At 39.9% G+C, this 23,707-nt stretch overlaps 1 protein-coding gene across 3 annotated transcripts in view; it reads right to left on the reverse strand.

The window, feature by feature from the left end:
• Window positions 1-189: 189 nt before the first annotated feature.
• Window positions 190-23,707, reverse strand: part of FBXL13 (F-box and leucine rich repeat protein 13) — a 232,319-nt gene continuing 208,801 nt past the window's right edge. For all 3 annotated transcript variants that reach the window (XM_012747262.3, XM_012747256.3, XM_012747268.3), the window contains exons 20-21: window positions 9,684-9,847; window positions 190-2,432 (exon numbers count right to left, since the gene is read on the reverse strand). In XM_012747262.3, the coding sequence (XP_012602716.2) occupies window positions 2,249-2,432; window positions 9,684-9,847 (348 nt within the window). In that variant the 3' untranslated portion in view covers window positions 190-2,248. The remainder of the gene's footprint in view (window positions 2,433-9,683; window positions 9,848-23,707) is intronic.

Consider the following 23,707-nt stretch of genomic DNA (forward strand, 5'->3'; position numbering starts at 1 on the left):
ACATTTAAATTATACATCACTGAATATACATATTAGATTATAATTTTTATGATTAGGATAAAATCAATTCTTAAACACTGATTTTTAATAAAACTTTCCAAATACTGTGATTTTTATAGTCTTTTTGTTATTAATAATATTCCACTTCTTTAGAGTTCTGTTTTTTAACTTATTTATGAAACAAAAGGCTTTATGGGATATCTCAAAGTCTTTTATTTCACAGTTCATGAAATCAGAATGTATATAAGTTTGAAAGATACTCACATGTTGGTATATTTGGTATGGTTGTGATGTATGTGTTATACTATTAAGTAGAGGAAAGTGTGAGGCAATAAGATAATTTTTATAATCTTTTTTCACCCTCATGCAATTATATATTTTCAGGACTAAAAATAAAGTTGATGAAATTAGCTAACTACAGCCAGAAATATCATGAGAATAACAGCAGTCAACTATATTTAAAGTTATTAATGGAATTGTACATATTTGTATCACATTAAGTCCCAAACAGAAAGCTGCTAAAGGACAAGTAGCCATATTTTACTCTTTTGGACACAGACCATTTATATCAAATACTTAAGGGCCAAAGACCTAAGTAATAGCTTTGATATTTTGAGTACTTTGCACTGAGAATTTGAAGATTTCTCTACCTGTCTACTCTACTTCTTGGTCTCCTATCATAGTTTGCTTTTTCTAACACCTACCCCTTTTATTTATGTAGCTATAAAATTTGTCTCCCCAGAATGAATGAATGAATGTGTTTTCTGCCCTTCTTTAAAAGAGCATGTTACTCAAAGAGTTTTGGCACAAACCTCTGGGACAGTAAAGCAACCTGCTGGGTTTCCAGTGACCTTAATAAGGTTTCTCCTTACCCTGGTCTTCCCTGTGCAGAAGTTATTCTGTTAGAAAGCAGTTGCTTCTTTTATAGGTCTCTCCAGTTGTGTGCATGAGACAGTTACAGATCATACTTCTGAAGCCAACTTCTATGCAGCTACCAGAAATCTCCAAATTTAGTTAAAAACTGTAGTGTTTTAACAGTCATCTTAAGTCTCTCGGCTAAGGTCTTAAAACTTCCTACTGATTCCCCTGCCTGCATGTCCACTCCCAAGAGCCTTTCCACAGCTAAGTGATACTACCTTGTTTAAAAACTTTCAAAGTCAACCTAAAAAAGGAGAGAATTATTAAAAGCATTTAGTGAATACAAAGTACCCTATAATAATACTCTGTAGAGCCCTTTAAAACTTTTCAAAATAACTTTCATATCCTTTAAGTTTTTATCTTTATTTCAAACTTGTGGGATACAAAAAGGGATTAACCCCAGGTAAGAGGTAAGTAATTGAGGAAATGGAAAGGTTAAAAGACTGATCTAATAATATTACTGACACAGCTTGTTTGTGGCAGTCAGAACAGGGTTGTGTTTTGTCCTGGATGCTTGTCAACCTCAGTGTTATATAATAACAAATAATGATAACAATATGTGGATGAAAACTTAGTAAAAATTAATATGGAGATATGCAATAAATACCCATACTTCCTAGCATAAAATTGAGGGAACATCCTTTTTGACATAGCATAGTTTAAAAATTCCTCTATAGTGCAAATTTGATTTAAAAGATATTTCTGAGACATTGCAGAGACTTCCTTTCTGTTCACAGATAGTTCTTGTTTTTATTTAATTTTCCCCTGACTGTTAAGATGTTGAGATGAATCCAGCATTAACTGGAATTTAGTTCTATTTTGTTGTTAAATGTCTGGAAATCACAAGAAAGCCCTGCTCCCTTTGAAAATATATGTCTATGTTCTCTATAATGAAGCTTCACAGATCCTTAAGTCATCATCCTGGCCCAAACTCTTCCTTGACTTATATGGCCATCTCTGCCTTCTTTTTCCTTTCTAAAGACAAGCTTCTAAATTCCTTGTCAAAAAAAGTCACATCTCTCAGGGTTGTTTCATATACCCACAACTTTAGATTTGATAAGCTCATCAAAACTTTTGGTTTGATTCAGTTAAATTTAGGTAGAAAATTTGCATAGTGGCATAGTACTTGATTTGGCTTCTTTTTTTAATAATGATTATTAGACAGAAGGACTAATGATGTATTTAGAAACATTTGCAGTTGGAATAATAATCAGAAGATGATTTGTTGCTTGTTTATATGGTTATTGGGTTAAAATACTTGCATCAAAAAAAGAAAAAGTTGCTAAATTCTAGATATTTTGTTCTTCCTGCTTGAGGCTGAAGGTCACACTTAGTCCTCTTCACTACTGAGTAGGGAGTCTTTCAGTGTCAATTCTAAGACCCCTTTAGATGGCATTCTTCCCTCAGTCTCTGCAAGACGGTTGCCTTCACCATCATATCCAAACCAACGTGGAGGGTCATCAGAGCTATGTTCCTGCTGCTGAACTACAGATGACATTCTGTGAGCTGCCTCCCTGTAATAACAGTGATTAGCATTAGCTAGTTGCAGAAGTAATACCTAGTTCAGAATTTTCAAACTAAACCAAATTTCGAGTTAGAGAACTCACTGTCACAAGTCAATTTCACTTCAGAGCTCTCTGAAGCTCTCTGAGCTCTCTTACTGAGAGGGAGGGTGTGGGAAATTGTGCAAAATAGGGTCCCAATGCCTAAGTAGCTCTCTGGTTCAGCCAGTTCAGAGATTGACACAGTGAATGGGTAAGGAAACTGCATGTGGCCATGGATGGGAACACTGAGGTCACTCTATTTACACTGCTTTTCAGAAAGTCCTCTGCCTACTATTTCCAGTTTCTTTGATGAGGGAGTAACCCAACCAGCCAACCTGTGAAGACTGACCATGGTCAGGAGCTCTTAACCTGGAGTTCACAGATCCCTTTTGAATACATGAATGAACTTCAGAAAGGTTCATGAGCTCCCTGAAAGTCCATACAGTTTTGTCTATAATATACATTTTTCTGAGGAAAAGGTTTATGACTCAAAGGTATCCATAACCAAAATGATGAAAAATACTGTTATAGTCTTTCTTAAGAGGAAATAAGGAAGGAAGCAAAGAAGGTATCAAGAAAAAATGTAGGTCTAACTTCAAAACAAAGCCATTTTGTTCAAATCACCAGACTAGTACTAAAAAGAAATGAGTAAGTGGCCACATCTACAGGATTAGAAATGAGTTAACTATGATGTTTATCCATGAAGGGACTACTTTCCCCACAATTTCTCTTTGTTACGTTGAGTTATTAACTGCAAAAGTCTGGAAACTGAGTCATTGATGTGAAGCTGTATCACCATGCACTTGGAGCTATGTTTGCCCTAAATGGCCATGTGAGTTCAGGTAAGACAATGAAATTGGAAAAAGCTGAGATACATCAGTTTAAAATGCTGTTTCACTTAAATCAAACCTTAGATGTATTGAAATGATTGTAATCAAACTCAACAGGGAGACAATCAAAGCATTGCTAATTCTCTTACCACTTGCTTTATGGCTTATATATATGCTCTCACACAAAACACACAGAACAATTTGAGTAAAAGCAATTGTCATATACGAATTTCTAGTTTGGAGCCACCAATCCCTACGGTCTAAAACTTGGTACACAAGTTTCTTCTCAAATTTTAAATAAGTTTGTGGTCAAAGATAATGTTTTGCATTCTATTAATTTTTTAAATCTTTTTTAGTGCTGCGAATATTTTAAACCTCTCATACAATCTTTATGCTTCTTCTAAGTAAAACATTATTAAGTAAAAATATTAATAATAGGCTTATATCTTTTGTTTTCCCCATATACTTCTCCTGATATTTCTCCCTGTTCACTTCTTTGGAGTTGAGATTATCGTATCTTTCAAGACGTTTTCTGAAGATTTTTCCCCCAAGGACTTACCACAACATAATACCAAATGTTGAGGGAATATGAAGCATAAAGCATTGGCACCTTTGGTTTCATGTAAGTAAAACATTATCCTAGTCAACACAGCACCATTGTTACTGACCCCTTACCCCATCTCTGCCTGTCTGAACATTATCCATTTTTCAAAATTCCAAACAATCCAGGCTCTTTTGTAAAGACTCAAACCCAATCCCTTCCTCCTCTGAACATCTATAGAAAGTTAATCATAGAATTAGTTTCTTTTTAATACATAGCTTCATGGCATTAATTATTTATAATTTTAAGCTTTGTTATTTTCCTTTTGTTGAAGAAGGTAGTGAGTTATTTAAGGGCATACTATTATACATTTCTTTATATCTCCTTGAAACCTATCATTAATAGCCAAAACAAGAGATTTCATCAGCTCACACCAAGAAGGAAAGTCCTTTAACCCTCTTGGCTTCTGCTGCTTTGCTGGTCTAGAAGAGATATTCTATATTCCTATTTCCTACACCCTCCTGTTCCCTGCCTACAAAATGGCAGAGCTCTGACACACATACTGCAGTTCACAGTGGTTCATAATGATTCGATGCCACTGACATTGACTAGTACAAGAGTACTACAGTTAACAGCAACAGTCTTGACTTATAGGAAAAGGAAATAATGGTTTAAGGGAGTAAAAGATTTGCAAGTACTAGTTGACCAAAGTATATCTTACCTTTAGCTTCAGAACATCAACAGTTGCTGAGAGTTCTAGATAATTGATAAGAGAACAAGTACTCTTAATGCTAAGTTTGGAGATGTGTAAATAAATAGGTCATATAGTTGGTTCCTCAGTCAGCAACAAGCCAGGGTAAATTAGGTGGAAATTGTCATATAAAAATAATTCACAAATAGTGGGGATTTAAGAAGATAAAAAGAAGAAAGGTGGGGATGTCCACTCCTCAATATAGATAAGGAAAACAGGGAGACTACTCATATGTAATGTGATGGGATAGAATGATCATGCTCAATGGTGTGTGCATTTCTTAAATTTGCTTATTCCTTCGTTCCCTGCCCCACCCCCCTTACTCTAGCTCTTAATGGTGAGTACTGCTCTCCATCCCAGCCACAGTCATCTTCAGTGAGACTAAACATCTCTGGGTCCCTGACCACTGGAAGAGACACTGATGGACTGGAGGGGAGCAAAGGATCACGTCTCAGATTCTCCCTTCTCCCCAGGCTCGAGTGCCAGAAAGTTAAGGCTTCCTCCAATCTGGTGTGTCTCTAGGGCCTGTTTTAGTCCTAGGTGCTTTCACAGCGAGGGTGGTCTTGGGGGAAAAACTGAAAATCAGGATCTGTCCTAGAGAAAATCTGGGATTAATTTTAGAGGCATTTGAATGTTAGTGCAGACTGTTCCCTATCCCACTTCTTCCCTAACCTTCAGCCCCTGAACTCACTGTCCTCACCACCTCACCAGGACCTTTGACATCCTCACAAGGACTGATTCACCTAAGACTCAGGACCTTGCCAAGAGAACAGATCAGCATGGTGACTGCCAGGAAGTTTTTCTGAATTATTTATCACAGCATCCTATGTAGCTATGTGTTTGCACACAAAAAGAATTCACTTTTGAAAAGTATCAGGAAACTTGAAAATGTAGAAGCTAAATGCTCCTGCCAGACACCTCTCTCTCTCTCTCTCTCTCTCTCTCTCTCTCTCTCTCTCTCTCTCTCTCTCTCTCTCTCACACACACACACTCACTTTCTCTCTCTCTCTCTTTCTCTCCCCCCCCCACTCTTCTCTCCTTCCCTCCCCACCACCCCTAATAGCTTGTTGCTCTAGTATAGTCAGCACATGGGAGCTAGGAAGTACTGAGAAGAAAATGTATACTTAGGAACCACTGTGTGTTGTAAGTTCCTAAGAGAACATATGGAATCCTTTTAATACATTCCATTCTGCCTTGGACTAAGTGACTGCAAGACCTGTATGAAATGATTTGGGAATTGAACCAGTCTACTGAGTAATGAGTAATGGTTAGTCATCATTACTCATTTAACCTGGTGAGAGGTTTCTTTGGATCATGTAGAACAATGGTTTTTAAGTATCACATTAGATGGTTAATAATAATGCTGGCTGAAGTTTGTGATTTTTGTTTTTGATAAATTGAAAGGGATTTACGGTTAACTCTGTAGTAACATTACTTGTCCTCACATTTCCTTCTAATTTCTTGAGTAGGTTAAAAAGGGGAGTGTTGGAGCCACCACCAAAGATTGCTCATAATCAGCAGCCTCTCTTATTATGCATCAGACAGTAAATTGGGCACAACAGAGCCCTTGTTGACCCCATCTGCTGAATGTCAGAGCTTTAAAAAAGCTGGAGAATCTGAGAACAAAAGAGCATTTCAAAAGAGTAATGATTAAGATCTAGCTACAAAGCATGGCTCTGCCTTTTATTTGTGTGACCTTGGGCATGTTACTTACCCTGTTTAAACCAGTTTCCTCATCCATTTTTATGATGGTAGGGTATTTGTGAGGATTATAAAATATATGTAAAATAGGATTTAGCACAGTGTGCAGCAAATAATAGTTGTTCAATAGCATTATTTGTTCATACTAATAATTAAAAGTCAACACTTCCAAATCAGAAAGTCTTGACCTTCCCATGAGCTGGAGAGAAGAACTCTGAGAAGAGTTTTATTTCCTAGCAACACAGATCTCTCAGGATGCCTGGGCAGTAGGGACTGCCTGAGTTTATGCTGCTATCAACTGCTAAAGAAGGCCTTTAAGGAATTTTTATACTGTTATTTGGTGCTGTGAAAGCCACCAAGACTTTCTCTATTGATCTCTCTAGAATTGAAAGTTTGGGGCTTCAGACACAAAAATATAAGAAAGGCTCCTTTACTTTTTGCTAACTATAGATTTAATTGCTCTTTGGCTTCTCTGTGGTTCAGACTCTCCTGGGTTGTAGAGGCCACTGTGAGAGTCTTTCTCCCTGTCTCCCACTCTCTGTCCCACTGCATTGCCTTTCTTGCCATCCCCACAGAGCGCCATCATTTGAGTGTGTGGTTGTTACATAACTCCTTCAAATACAGACAGCTAGATTTTCTTGTCATGCTTTATGATCATAGTTGTTATTTATTCCTCCTTAAAATAAAGGAGGCTTTATCTTGCATACACATGGGGCTTTGGGGGTCACTTCCTGGGAGCCCTTCAGACTCTGGGCTTGGTATTAATAGAATGACAGCTATATCTTAATCGGCAAACTCTTGCAAAAGAGCTACAGCCAGTTTGCTCATTGACCAAAAGTTTGCTGCTACTCTGGTTCAGGTAGGTGGGCTGAGCAGATCACTTTGATTTGCAAAGTTGGTGTAGTATTTTCAGATTCCATTGAGTATGAGGGAATTTATACTTAAAACAGTTTCTTATGAAAGATGTAATTGGATTTGAGGGGTTTAATCAGTTGTCAAAGGGTCCATTTTACCCAGACAAGACAAAACCACTGCAGCTGAGGGAACCACATTGGCCCTAGTTAGAGAGTGAATGTAGTTAAGGGATTAGAGATTATTGAGAACTTGAGTTGTGAAGTGACTACATACAATGTTCACTGCCAACTCCACCCAAGTATCTAAGTGGAGAAGGAAGCTGCTCTACAACTCCTACAGCTGACCCAAACAGCTGCATGTGGCCAGGACTTACCACTTCTCTAATCAAAGTTTTGAGGCCCAGGTATCTCTGGAGCCCCCTGGCTGATAAGCTGCACTCTCTCCTAGATCTTGGACATAAAGATAGATGTTTCTGGAGCCTTACTAGTCCAAACACTGGAACTCTCCAAGCCACTCTGCAGTGAGGTCAGTTCTTCTCCATTGCTAAACAAAGACAGAATCAAAGGATTCTAGGCCTCTTTACTGCTGGAGCAGAGCAGGGGTAGAGCCTTCAGGGAGACTAAAACTTGATGGTGCGGCCTCTTTAGACAAAGAGATGCACAGACCAAACCCAACCACCACCACCACCACCCCGCCCCACCCCCAGGCATTAGAGCCAAGTCTCTGCCTGGCTTTGCTGATTAGGGACAGCCATGCTTGGTAGTAGAAGATGAAACAGGCCTTTTGGCTGTCCTGGCTTAGACACAGGAATTTTTCATACATCCTGTTAGTTAATTAGAGTTTTGCATTGAGGTTAGGGTACAAAGCCCAGCTAGTAGTAAAGTCTTACTCTGCCTTGTTTTGTTTTCATTGTATGTTTTTATCTAGCAGCCTAGCAAGAGGACTGAGTAGTTAAAGGAGGATTTGGATATTACTGGACATCTTAGATATTTACCAGATACCATATTAATCACACTTCCACATCCCATATGTCTTAGTCTGTTTTGTGTTGCTATAAGGGAATACCACAGACTGGGTAATTTAAAAAAAAATGTATTTCTGAAAGTTCTGGAGGCTGGGAAGTCCAATATTAAGGTGCCAGCAACTGGCAAGGGCCTTCTTACTGCATAATCCCATGGCAGAAGGCAAAATGGTGAGAGAGAGAGGGAAGGGGGCCAAGCTCATCCTTTTATCAGGAACCCACTAGCACAATAACTAACCTACTTCCACAATAATGGCATTAATCAGTTCGTGAGAGCAGAGCCCTCACCACATAATTACCTCTTAAAGGTCCTACTTCTCAATGCTGTTGCATTGAGGATTAAGTTTCCAACATATGAACTTGGGACACATTCAAACCACAGCATCATACCATGATTAGGTTTAGAGAGGCCCTTGTCAGACGGTCTCCATTCATGCTGTCTAACATTCCACTTATTAGAAGTTCAAGATTGGCACAATGCAATCAAAAGGCTAGAAGCTAACTCTTTTGAGTAACACATTGTTCATTCACTGTCACCTTGCCCAAAGTTGGTTGTTTAATGATATAACAAGTTTAGCAGAGACTCCTAGGACTTTATTTCATGGTTATGTTCTTTAAATGAGGTTAATGTTAATAATATTCATATCAGAGTTATCTCCAGACCTATCAGAAAGGATTGAGTCTCTACCATTCCTCAGAAATTTTCAAGGACCTGCCCCCTCCTCTCTGACCCAGCTTCAGCTGGCTGCCTTTCTCCCTGCAGGCCTGGGCCCAGAGGAGTGGCTGTTTTACAAGTAATTTTTCTTTCTTTCTTTTTTCCAATTCATTTCAACACACACAGCTTTGGATCAGAAAGCATTTTCTTCCTCAGGCCTCAAGTGACCAGAGCTCCATGGTTCAGCTCATGTCATGGCTATTTAATAAAGAAAGTTCCTCTGTGAAATCTACATGCTTAGACCACATTATGCACTTTATACTTTAATAATGTTGATTCTTAGTATTAGTTTTTCCAGCCTGCAGAATAGAACCTGACCTTCAAGGAATGGTCAAGGATTCTCATTTTAAATATTTCACAGGTTACTTTATCAGGTCAGTTAAAATACTCATACATTTTTGCCCTCACTGAATAGGGAAAAACTTAATTGTGAACTTAATCTGAATTTAATAAGATTGTTTTCTTGACCCCTAGGAAGATTTATTGAATGGACTATATTTTGAGAGATAAGTGGAAGAGCTACAGATAACGTTACAAAAGGGCACAGTCAAGGCTTTGGACACCTGCTTGGTCAAGGAAGGGTAGGTGCTTAAAATAGAAGGGCTACCAGAAAAGGGATATAAAACCACAAAGACCATTTTAGAAGAAAGTGTCCCTTGGTTCAACTCAAAATGTTGGCTTCAATTGGGCAAAAACTAAAATGAAACTTCCTAACACAGAAAGCCACTATGTATTACTAATGCCATAGCCACATAATACATTTTCTCAGAAAGTAGTTCTCAAAGCTTTTCATATTCAGGTACCTACTTGGAAATATGTCCACAGTATAGCATCTTAAGGATCCGGAGTTGTCTGCAGCCTATCTGAAGGTCCTCAAGGCTTTTGTCAGTAAGCAGGACACAACCAGAGATATCCAAAATGTGCAGGTAATGGCATTTTGCTGATAACATCTCTATTGCTGAGTCAGTAATCTGAACATACAGCCAAAATAAGTACTGGTTATTCTTTTTTTATTATTTTTATTTTTTAGTACTGGTTATTCAAACAAACAACATCTCAGGCAAGAACAATGCCTTAGTCAATCTGAGCAACTATAATAAAATAACATAGACTGTGTGGCTTCAACATCAAAGATTTATTTCTCATGGTTCTAGAGGCTGGGAAGTCCAAGATCAAGGTCAAGATCAAGGTGCCTACAGATCTGGTGTCTGGTGAGATTCCTCCTCCTTGTTTGCAGATGTCTGCCTCTGCCTTCTTGCTATACTCTCACATGGCAGAGAGAGAGAGAGAGAGAGAGCAAGTGAGCGAGCAAGCACTCTGGTCTCTTCCTCTTCTTATAACGACATCACCTCATCATGAGAGCTCCATCCTCATGACCTCTTCTAAACCTGTTTACCTCCCAAAGCCCCCACTTCCTAATACTGTCACACTGGGAATTAGGGTTTCAACATGGGAATTATTGGAGGACACAATCGTTCAGTTCATAACAAACAGAAATCAGGACACTTGCAGATTCTTTCACCCAGCTTTCATGTGATGGGTTTGTAATTCAAGTTGGTTGTTTAACTCTGTTTCCAAATAATGTCATAACAGTAAAATGTCTGCCTCAAGTGGTGCCAATAGAAATTGCAATCTTGCTGTTATTTTCATTTAAGAGTCCTCTGGTTTGGATGGGAAACTTCATCAAAATTTCTTTAGTAATGCCTGTCACTCCATTATGAGCAATTTATGAAATGTTATAGAGATAGGATTTGGCTTTAAAGTTAAAATCCCCTCTAAAGCATCATCAATTTGGAAACACATGTTTATGCAAAACTACAAAATATATATCCCCTGACATTACCTTGCAGACAAGATCAGATTACTATGAGGAGTCTGGACATCTCTGATGGTTTGAATGTAAGATAGAAGGAGTAATCTAGAAAGGGACAAGTAGGTAAGACAGATGTTTAGAAGCAGGGGAGATGGAAGAGCAGAAGCCACAAAGATTACATGAATCCCATTCTGAGAAATTCTGCCAGAGTTTCCAACATCTTGCAAGTTTTCCCAGATGTCCTGCAGAGGTAATTCAACTATACTTAAATTATTTCACGTACTCACAGTCTAGCTTTTGAATTTATAGCTGAGCTGAGACTGCCGCAGAATCAACTAGATAACTCTCCCCAAAGGAATTTTTTTCCAACTGGATTTAATTTCTTATTTTAAATGTTTGAACATTTTAAAAAACATAAACCATGAGGCTTGACTCTTGTTTTTAATATGAAGTTAAGAGAATTATGCAGAAAAGCATTTCAGTTTGAAATGTATACTGTTTAAGTTTGGAAAAATAGATGTTGTCATTGTTTAAGCAGGCCCTGTTTCCAGAACATGCTCAGGACCAAGGTTCAACATTGTAACTTATTCTCACAAAAATGCCTTCAAACATTTCTGCCATACTATGTGGGTCTCTGAGGATCTGATGTCATTGGGGGATAGGGGAAACAGCCCTCAGAATTGTAGAGGTAATGAACAATGAGGGGATGAAAAGTCCAGGGCAGGAAGAGCTCAGAGTAGTAGGTTTGGTTTGATACTGGGGGAGCTGAAAAGGAGCCAGACAATTCCTGTAGATCAGAAGCTTGAGATGTTCAATGATTGAGGTGATGTTGTTGGGATTTACGGATTGGGAACTGGGGCTGGAGATGGCTTGGCTGCTTTCTCACTACCAGACACAAGGTCATGGGCCCAGCACCACTGGGCAGGGATTACGTTATTCCCTTTCAGAGAGTCAACTACCTTTAATTCTCTGAAAATTACCTACCTTTAATTCTCTTTTTTTTAAAAGAAGTTATTTTACATTTTAGAAATAATATAAGCACATCACTAAAAAAATCAGCAAAAATAACAAAGGAAAACAAATTTATCACCTTAACATAACTACTTTTAATATTCTGAAGTATTTTTTATTGGTTCCCCATCCTTAGCTCCCCCATTAACAGAATTATACATATAGTAATTAGATTAATTTTGTATCCTACCTTTTTTTTTTTAAGATACAGGGTTTTGCCAGGTTGCCCAGGCTGGCTGCAAACTCATGGGATCAAGCAATCATTTCAGCCTCCTAAGTAGCCTCCCAGGTACCTGGGACAATAGGCAGGCACCATAGTGCCCAGCTTGGTTTCTGCCTTTTTTCTTTATTTGATTAATGCATTCCCATACTACTTCAGTCTTCATACTTATAATCTTTAATAGTTATAAAATGTTTCATTTAATAGATATAATTTACTTTACCATCCCTATGTTTCTGGTCATTTCAGTTGTTTCCAAGTTTTTAACTATTTAAACAACATTTTGATGACTGTGTTCATGAATGTAGTCTTTTCCAAATTTTGGATTGTTTCCTTTAGGATAGATTTCAGAAGGTGTACTTAATGGGGTATGCTATGGTTTGAATGTTTGTCCCCTTCAAAATTCATGTTGAAACTTAATCCCCAATGTGGCAGTATCAAGAGGTGGGGCTTTTGAGAGGTGATTGGGTCTTGAGGGCAGCCTTCATGAAGGGATTGATCCATTCATAGATTAATGGATTGAAAGATTAATGGATTTCTGGGTTATCATGAGAGTGGGTCTGGTGGCTGTATAAGAAGAGGAAAAGGGATCTGAGCTACCTTATAAACATACTCAGCCCTCTTGCCATGTGATGTCCTGGGCCACCTCAGGACTCTGCAGAGTCCCCAACAGGAAGAAGGCCCTCACCAGATACTCCCCCTCAACCTTGGACTTCCCAGCCTCCAGAACTGTAAGAAGTGCATTTATTTCTTATAAATCAAGTATTCTGTTATAAGCAACAGAAAACAGACTAAGACAGGACATGACTAGTTTTGTGGCTCTTGTTTATATTGTTTCACAGAAGGAGCATACTCACCAATAATGACATCTGCAGCATAAGAACTAGTTTCACTGAACTCTTGCCACCCACTGGGCATTACCATTAAAAATTATATAATTTGGTTGGTAATAAATGATACTTCAAACAACATTTTTAACCAGGATTTCTTATGTTGAATCTTTTTTACACATTGCTTACTACTAGTGTTTTCTCTGGCCTGAATCCCAGCTCTGCCATTATCTAGTTCTATGACGATGGGCAAGTTGCTTAAGTTTTCTGAACCTCAGTTTACCTCTGAATCTCAGTTTGTAAAATAGTTACCCAAGATTGCCATAGGGTTAAATAAGATAATGTATGTGACCAGTGACTAGTATATAGTAAGCACTCAATAAATATAGCTATGATTATGATTATTGATCTCCTTTATCATTAATCTATGAGATCTGCTTTTTCTTTTTGAAGTAGGAGCTCTTTATACAAAAGAGAGCTTGACTATTGTCTCTTTCATGTTTGCTGAATTATACTGTTGTTTTTTCCCCCAGTTCATGTTTTGATTGTTTGGGAAGTCGAGTAATTTCACTAGGACCTCTAGTGGTGATCCCAAGAAAAAGAAAACTTCCTCAAAGATGGGCAGCAGGAAAAGGATCTAAATAGGCCACAAAATAAACTATTGGATCAATAACAATTAGCTTCATGATATATTAATTAATGAAAATCTAATGAAGTGATGGGGGGCGGAGCAAGATGGCGGATGAACAACACCGCCAAACAGAGTCTCTCTGCAGAAAAGACAGATTCTAGCAGAAATTAGAGGAAAGAAGCAAGAAGACGAGCATACAGCGGACAAGGGCCGGAAGGAGGGGTACCTGAGACCCCGGGAGACTCCACGGGAGGAGGCTGCGGAGGAGAACTGGAGGCTGAGACCACCGGAGCAGCCCGGAGACCAGCGGCAAGGGTAGGTGGATTTGCTGTTTCCCCTCCCCTGCATTCGGGACTGCTGGTGGGCTCCCCAGTGGGTGGAGAGACCTGTGGACACCAGCCCAGAGACCGCCACGGCTGCCAGCCAGCGGTGAGCCTGTAGCAGACGTGGCACCAGGTTCCCAACTTCCTCTGGGCACCTCCGTGTGCACAGACCCGAGCCGCGAGGCAGGCGCCATATTGCCTCCTCCTCCCCTCCGCCGACCCTACCCGCGGCTGCCCAGAGAGACAATAAAGCCACCAGCCGGAGGCACCTCCAGGGAACGGGACCTTCCCTCTTGGGAATGTACAGCTGACTCAGGGGAACTCAGACTGTGAGCTCCCTACCCGCCCGCCCTCCCAGGTGCTGCTGGCACCGTGTTCCCAGGAGAACGTTGCCGACTCAGAGGCTGAGAGACATAGACCCAGCTTGGGCTCCCTGTGGGTGAATTGGGACCAGAAATCCTCTCCCTAGTGGGGATACAGTTTGAACTCTGGGACCCAGAGGTCAGACCTGCAGACCAGATCCCCTGCACCGAGGGCTAGCATTGCCCGGGGCACAGAAGGGTTATACGTGAACAGCCTACTGAGGTGTGTGTGCCTCCAGGGGCAGATTGGCATCCTAGAGGGCAACCCTCCTCCCAGGAGGAGGCCGTGCGCCCAACCCAGGTGGTGTTCCTGTGCAGGGAACCTCCCCGCCGACATCAGGAGGCCTGGTGGCTTGTGGTCTGGACTGCTGGCAGAGACCCAGGAGTTGCTGTGGTCTTGGGGAGGGTGGAAAGAAGCGAGGCCCGCTCCAGACTGCCGGTCTCAGGCAGCCTCGCCCCCACACCCAGACTTTCTGGCTGAGCGGGACCATTCCAGCCCCGCCCTGACAGCTTTCCCTGGAAGCGGAGATCAGAACTTTGACCCCTGCTAATGGCCTGAGGGCAGGCTTACACAAAATCCACAGCATAGCCTGTTCCTCCAAGCAAACGCCACCTACTGACAGGGACGGCATCCTGCACAGCCTTTTCTCGGCACCCACTGACTCAATATACAGGGAGTGGTCCAATTTCACCCACAGACACCACCTAACACCTCAGAAACTAAACAAGGTGTGTGAATACCCAAACAAAAACCTAAAGGAAAGAAACAACAACTGATCGAAATGGGAAGAAATCAGCGAAAGAACTCAGGAAATATGAACAACCAAACGGAAAACACACCCCCAAAGAGGAGCACCAGCCCCCTAGAAACGGACACCGACCAAAATCAGGAAACCAATATGACAGAAGAGGAATTTCGTATGTGGATCGTAAGAACACTCACCGAGCTGAAACAACAACTCAATAACCAACATAAAGAAACCACAAAAAGCCTCCAGGATATGGGGAAAGAAATAGATACAATGAAGAAAAGTGTAACCGAACTCCTTGAAATGAAGAATCAATTCAAGGAACTACAAAATACAGTGGAAAGTCTCAAGAACAGAGTAGATGAAACAGAAGAAAGAATCTCAGAGCTTGAAGATAACACCCTCCAATTAAATAAATCAGTCACAGAAATAGAGCAGAGAAACAAGAGAAAAGAGCAAAGCCTACAAGAGCTGTGAGATTATGTGAAGAAACCTAATGTGAGGGTTATAGGCTTACAAGAAGGGGAAGAAGACAACACTCAAGGGTTGGACAAGCTGTTTGAAGATATAATAGAGGAAAATTTCCCAGGCCTTGCTCAAAATCTTGATATACAAGTTCAAGAAGCTCAGAAGACCCCTGGGAGATTCAATGCAAACAGGAAGACGTCACGACATGCAGTCATCAGATTGACCAAAGTATCAACCAAAGAGGCCCTTCTAAGAGCTGTAAGACAAAAGAAGCAAGTAACATACAAGGGAAAGCCAATTCGAATAACATCAGACTTCTCTAATGAGACCTTACAAGCAAGGAGAGACTGGGGCCCCACTCTCACTCTTTTGAAACAAAACAATGCCCAGCCTAGAATATTATTCCCTGCAAAACTAAGCTTCGCATATGAAGGAGAAATAAAAACATTCTCAGACAAGCAAAGGCTCAGAGAATTCACCAAGACAAGACCAGCCCTACAAGAAGTTCTTAAAACAGCGTTACGTACGGAACATCATAATAATAACCCACGAATATAAAAACAACCAAAACCAAAAGATATTAAAGGCCAGATATTACAATGGCTCAAGACAGAACTCATAGCAACAACATCCAACCCAACAGAATGAACAGTAATCTACCTTACCTATCAGTTCTCTCAATAAATGTGAATGGCTTAAACTCTCCACTCAAGAGACATAGGCTGGCTAAATGGATAAGAAAATACAGGCCAAGTATATGCTGTCTTCAGGAAACACATCTAACCTGCAAGGATGCATATAGACTAAAAATAAAAGGGTGGAGATCAATATTCCAAGCAAATAGAAGCCAAAAGAAGGCTGGTGTGGCAGTTCTAATTTCGGACGATTTAGTTTTTAAACTAACAAAAGTAGTGAAAGACAAAGAGGGTCATTATATAATGGTGAAGGGCACAGTTCATCAAGAAGAGATAACAATTTTAAATATATATGCACCCAACTTAGGTGCACCCAGATTCATAAAGCAAACCTTACTGGAGCTAAGCAAATGGATTAATAGCAGCTCCATAATCACTGGAGATTTCAACACCCCACTGACGGCACGAGACAGATCCTCCAAACAGAAAATTAATAAAGAAATAATGGACTTAAACAAAACTCTAGAACAATTGGGTCTGACTGACATTTACAGAACATTCTACCCAAAATCCACTGAATATACATTCTTCTCATCAGCTCACGGGACATTCTCTAAGATTGACCATATCCTAGGACACAAAGAAAATCTCAAGAAATTTTAAAAAATAGAAATCATACCATGTACCTTCTCAGATCACAGTGGAATAAAACTAGAAATTAACCCTAACAGAAACTCACATTTCTACACAAAAACGTGGAAATTAAACAACCTCCTACTAAATGATTACTTCGTAAATGAAGAAATCAAGACGGAAATAAAAAAATTCTATGAAGAAAACGACAATGGAGAGACAAGTTATCAACTCCTCTGGGACACAGCTAAAGCAGTTCTGAGAGGAAAGTTTATCTCCATAAATGCCTATAACCAAAAGTCAAGAAGATCACAAATAAACAATCTAATGAAACGACTCAAAGAGATGGAAAAAGAAGAACAGACCAACCCCAAACCCAGCAGAAGAAGTGAAATCAACAAGATCAAATCAGAACTAAACAAAATTGAAAACAGGGAAGCTATTCAGGAGATTAATAAAACAAAAAGTTGGTTCTTTGAAAAAATAAACAAAATTGACACACCATTGGCTAAGCTAACGAAAAGCAGAAAAGAGAAATCTCTAATAAGCTCCATCAGGAACAAAAAAGGAGATATCACAACTGATCCCAAAGAGATACAAGATACAATTTATGAATACTACAAAAATCTTTATGCACACAAACTGGAAAATGTGGAGGAAATGGACAAATTTCTAGAAACACACAGCCTCCCTAGGCTCAACCAGGAAGAAATAGATTCCCTGAACAGACCAATCTCAACAGCTGAAATAGAAACAGCAATTAAAAATCTCCCTAAAAAGAAAAGTCCCGGTCCAGATGGCTTCACACCCGAATTTTACCACACTTACAAAGAAGAACTAGTACCTATCTTGCAGAAACTATTCCACAACATCGAGAAGAACGGAAACCTCCCCGACACCTTTTATGAAGCGAATATTACTCTGATACCCAAACCAGGAAAGGATGCAACAAAAAAAGAAAACTACATACCAATATCCCTAATGAATATAGATGCAAAAATTTTCAACAAAATCTTAGCTAACCGAATCCAGACACTTATCAAAAAAATAATCCACCACAACCAAGTGGGCTTCATCCCAGGGATGCAGGGATGGTTCAACATACGTAAATCTATAAATGCAATTCACCACATAAACAGAAGCAAAAACAAAGACCACATGATTCTTTCAATAGATGCAGAAAAAGCTTTTGACAAAATTCAACACCCTTTCATGATACGAACACTTAAGAAAATAGGCATAGAAGGGACATACCTAAAAATGATACAAGCCATATATGACAGACCCATAGCCAACATCATACTGAATGGGGAAAAATTGAAATCATTCCCACTTAGAACTGGAACCAGACAAGGCTGCCCACTATCTCCACTTCTGTTCAACATAGTGCTGGAAGTCTTGGCTACAGCAATCAGACAGGAAAATGGAATTAAAGGTATCCAAATAGGGGCAGAAGAGATCAAACTTTCACTGTTTGCTGATGATATGATATTGTATCTAGAAAACCCCAAAGATTCAACCAAGAAACTCCTGGAACTGATCAATGAATTTAGTAAAGTCTCAGGATACAAAATCAACACACAGAAATCAGAGGCATTCATATACGCCAACAACAATCTAATTGAGAACCAAATCAAAGACTCAATTCCCTTCACAATAGCAACAAAGAAATTAAAGTACCTAGGAATATACTTAACCAAGGACGTAAAAGACCTCTACAGGGAGAACTATGAAACACTGAGGAAGGAAATAGCAGAGGATGTAAACAGATGGAAATCCATACCATGCTCGTGGATCGGCAGACTCAATGTCATCAAAATGTCTATACTACCCAAACTGATCTACAGATTCAAATCAATACCTATTAAAATCCCATCATCATTCTTCAGAGATATAGAAAAAATAATTTTACGCTTTGTATGGAACCAAAGAAGACCCCGAATATCAAGAGCAATTCTAGGCAACAAAAACAAAATGGGAGGCATTAACATGCCAGATATCAAACTATACTACAAAGCTGTAGTAATTAAAACAATATGGTATTGGCACAAAAATAGGAACATTGACCAGTGGAACAGATGTGAGAATCCTGATATAAAACCATCCTCATATAGCCATCTAATCTTTAATAAAGCAGACAAAAACATACACTGGGGAAAAGAATCCCTCTTCAATAAATGGTGCTGGGAAAACTGGATAGCCACCTGTAGAAGGCTAATACAGGACCCACACCTTTCACCTCTCACAAAAACCAACTCACACTGGATAACAGACTTAAACCTAAGGTATGAAACTATTAGAACTCTAGAGGAAAAAGTTGGAAACACTCTCCTAGACATCGGCCTTGGCAAAGAGTTTATGAAGAAGTCCCCAAAGGCAATCACAGCAGCAACAAAAATAAATAAATGGGACATGATCAAACTACAAAGTTTCTGCATAGCCAAAGAAATAGTCATGAAAGTAAACAGACAACCTACAGAATGGGAGAAAATTTTTGCATCCTATGCATCCGATAAGGGACTGATAACTAGAATATACTTAGAACTCACGAAAATCAGAAAGAAAAAATCAAATAACCCCATTAAAAAGTGGGCAAAGGACTTGAACAGAAATTTTTCTAAAGAAGACAGAAGCATGGCCAACAAACATATGAAAAAATGCTCAACATCTCTAATCATCAGGGAAATGCAAATCAAAACCACAATGAGATATCACTTAACCCCAGTGAGAATGGCCTTTATCAAAAAATCTCCAAACAATAAATGCTGGCGTGGTTGCGGAGAGAGGGGAACACTCCTACACTGCTGGTGGGACTGCAAACTAGTTCAACATCTGTGGAAAGCAATATGGAGATACCTTAAAGCGATACAAGTGAATCTACCATTTGATCCAGCAATCCCATTGCTGGGCATCTACCCAAAAGATCCAATGACACTCTACAAAAAAGACACCTGCACTCGAATGTTTATAGCAGCACAATTCATAATTGCAAGGCTGTGGAAACAGCCCAAGTGCCCATCAATCCAAGAATGGATTAATAAAATGTGGTATATGTATACCATGGAGTACTATTCAGCTCTAAGAAACAACAGTGATATAGCACATCTTATATTTTCCTGGTTAGAGCTGGAACCCATACTACTAAGTGAAGTATCCCAAGAATGGAAAAACAAGCACCAGATATATTCTCCAGCAAACTGGTATTAACTGAGTAGCACCTAAGTGGACACATAGGTACTACAGTAATAGGGTATTGGGCAGGTGGGAGTGGGGAGGGGGGCGGGTATATACATACATAATGAGTGAGGTGTGCACCATCTGGGGGATGGTCATGATGGAGACTCAGACTTTTGGGGTAGGGGGGGAAATGGGCATTTATTGAAACCTTAAAATCTGTACCCCCATAATATGCCAAAATAAAAAAAAAAAAATCTAATGAAGTAAGAAATGACTTGCTTTGAAGGTAAGGCCAAAAAAGAGTACCTAAGGTGAGGTGGTGGCAGGGAAGAGCTGGCCTTCTAGGGATGGTCAAGGTAACCATTCAAAATTCACTGTGGGCTTTTGGGAAACTGGACATGGAATTTTTGTTCTAGCTTTTTGATAAGCTTCTAAATCCTTAGAGGGCTTTCAAATATAGTAAAAATATTCAGAGTATATTTGCAAGTGGAGAGATTCTTGGGAAATTATCTTCTTGAATATTATGCTATATTTAGCTATTTCCTATGAACTCTTATTTATTTGTGAGGCTATAGTTATGGTAGATTAAAAATGGCCACAAATACTTTGCAGGTACTCCCAGCAAGAAGTAGGGTCTGTTTCCTCACCTTTTCAATCTAGGCTAGCTTTATGACTTATCTTATAACCAAAAGAATGGGGCAGAAGTCATATTCTTCTGAGTCAGGCCTCAAGAGGCCTTCAGCTTCCATCTGTGCCCTCTTGGAAGGTGTTGCTGCCCTATGTGAAAGCACGGCTAACCTGTTGGAGGATGAGATGACATAAAGCAGGAGGAAGCTATCCCAGGTGAGGCCCCCTGGGCCAGCCAGCTCTACATGGAACCAAGAGATGACTGTAGCTACATGGGCAACCTTGGGTACAACCACCATCAGAACCACCCAACCAATACCAGCCCAAATTGCCAGCTCACAGAATGGTGAACAAATAAAATGGTAGTTGTTTCAAGCCACTGAGTTTTGGAGTGACTAGTTACACAGCAATAAATAAGCAACACATTAGCCAACACCATGTGCCAAGAATCTCACCTTTTGTAATACATGGTAACTAACATATGATCGATTGATCATTTCTTTGTGACCATTTTGAAACCTCTAATTGATTTTCCTCATGGCCACTTTGAAACCTCTAAGCTGAAATAATTTCCAAACATGTTAGCCAGCTGCACTAAGAAAATATAGGTTTAAAAGGGTAGGATTGTCATAAGGAATCCCAGAATCAACAAATAGCCTACTCCTCTCACTTTATACTGCAAGTCTGTGGAACTGGAATTTAAGTTACTTCATGAAACATTGAGTCATTTGCCCTATGTCCTATATCATTCCATTCTTAATTTCCCCATCTGTAAAATGACAGTAATTAAAACCATACAAAAGTATTGTTAACTCTCATCTCCCAGTGTTATCAAGGCTCTAGAGACATTTATGACAAATTTTTGGGTAAAATGTTTTACCATATTAGTATGAAAGAAATTCTGTGCATGCCCTGGGACTTTCTCCCATCCCCTTCTCAACCCCACAAGGTCGTGTAGCTTTACCTGGGCCCAGGACCCCAGGACAGTTCTTTGGGTGGCCTTGGACCACCTAGTTCTCTCCCTTTTATGTTATATATATTATATATATTAGCTTGTCATTCTCAAGAATAGCTATAGAATGTTCTGGAAATACAACATCCTGAGATGGGGGGTTGAGGCTGGGCACTGGCTGAAACAGCTAGCTGGGCTGTTCCAGTCCCCTCTAGAAACAGGATGTTCTTCAGTGCTTTAGCCCAGAAAGTATTATGGACCCTAGGCTATAAAACCCAAGGCGGCTACTTTCCAGAGCCTCTCAGCTGTGGTGCAAGTGGAGCATGAACAGTTGAGACTTCATCCACCTTGGGCAGCTTTCCTGAGCCTTGGGGAACTGGCTCTCGATGAATCCTAGGCTTCGCTGTGCCTTGCTACCTATCCATAAGTAATATATCTGCTTCATGTAACTTGCTGCATATGAGCGTGTTCTGTTCTCCCCAGACTCAGACAAGTTAGTAACTGGTGCGCAGAGAGCCTGCTTCACATCACCTACACCTTCAAAACAGATGGAAATGCAGTTCTAAATCCCTGGCCTGTTTTAACTTACTTAACTCCCTCAAGGGTGCATTGCAGAAATAATTTTGTCATTATTGTTCATGGATTTACTTTAATTTTTCTCATTTCCCACCCCCCTTTTCTTTCTTTTTAATGATTACTAACTCCTATCTCACACCAATATCATGAGGTCAAAGATGACAGTGTTAACAGGGCCTTGTGCACTGCTGAAGGCTTAGAGCTGGGCCCATAGCAACCCGCTTTTTTCCTGATTTGGAGCTACATTTGCCTTCCTTGTCATTTTAGTGCTGGCTACGATAAGGTCACAGTTCTACTGACTGACCTTGGAGGTGAGGTGGTGGCAGGAAGAGCTGGCCTTCTAGGGATGGTCAAGGTGACCATTCAAAATTCACTGTGGGCTTTTGGGAAACTGGACATGGAATGATGAGCCAGACACTAATGTGTTTTAAGGCTTGTCAATAGCAATGTAATTGCAGCAACTTGGATGGAACTAGAGACCATTATCCTAAGTGAAGTATCTCAGGAATGGAAAAACAAATGCCACATGCACTCACTAATAATTGGGAGCTAGACAATAAGTACACACCAGCACAAAGAGATGTAAAGGACATTGGAAATCAAGAAAGGGGGACAGTGTGAGGAGGTGAGGTGTAAAAACTTATCTACTGGGTACATTGAACAGTGTTCTGGTGATGGGCACACTAAAAGCCCTGACTTAAGCCTTATATACAAGGTATCCAGGTCACAAAAATATTTGCACCCCTTAATATTTTGAAATAAAATAATAATAATAATATAAAAATAAAGGAAACATCTGTCTTTTTATCATTTAAAAAAATAAGTGTAACAACGTTAGGCTGGATCACAGCCTTATGACTTCTGGGTGAGATGAAGTGAGGTAAGGTGAAGAGTATTCAGATTGGCCCAAATAATGGTCATCACATGTTCCACATCAGGATACTCAACTGACCCACAATCTGACTAGAACAATTCAGATGGTAACGCTAAACCCCGCTACTCCTTTACATTGGGCTTCTGAAATAATCCACTCCCCCCTTCCTTTTTCTCTCCTTAAACCTTTGATGCAGAGCTATGTATGTATCATGACATATTCTTTGTTAACCTCTCCCTCAGGCTGCAAGACAGTATCCACTGCACAGTTTATAGAAGGAATTCCCTCAGCTGCTTCTTACCAAAAAGCAAAACCAAAGCAAAACAAAACAAAACAAAAAAGCCTCTGCCCTATTTTCTGTCCTCATTGGAGGCTCTCCTTTTCTCATTTTCCTACTTTCTTCCTTAGTTAGAGCCGCTAAAAAGCCTAGTCTCCATCTGTGCCTGTTTTACAGCTGGGGCAGTTCCCAGAGAGCCATGTGCTGCCCATGTGTCCGTGTGCTGTGCAGTTAGGAACCCCCGTGAGCTCTCGCTGCTCAAGCTTCAGAGTCAGCTGGTCAGTGCTGCTAGTGTGCTGGGTTCCTGGACCTCACTCACTTCTAGAACCAGGTGATGCAGACCAGAAAGACATCTGGTTTTCCTAGTTTTAAACTAGTACATTATTAAACAAAACTAATTTTGCTGTGAACTTGGCTGGCTTAATTTTGTCATGGTTCATGACATCTTGTCCCCTACTGCCTCCTCTTCTTTATTGCAGCACATTTAGCTGTGGGAGATTTAATCCACTCACCACACAAACTAAACAACGTAGAAGCTGAATTTCTAGATTAAATAGAATGTAGGGTATCTTGAGAGTTGGGGTGATGCTGCAGCAAATAAAATCTCAGTGGTATGCATGATAGAAGAGAACAAGGTTGTTAATAACCTTGCAATTTCTGAGGATTTTTAAAA

The sequence above is a fragment of the Microcebus murinus genome, chromosome 9, assembly GCF_040939455.1.
Source record: "Microcebus murinus isolate Inina chromosome 9, M.murinus_Inina_mat1.0, whole genome shotgun sequence".
NCBI lineage: Eukaryota > Metazoa > Chordata > Mammalia > Primates > Cheirogaleidae > Microcebus > Microcebus murinus.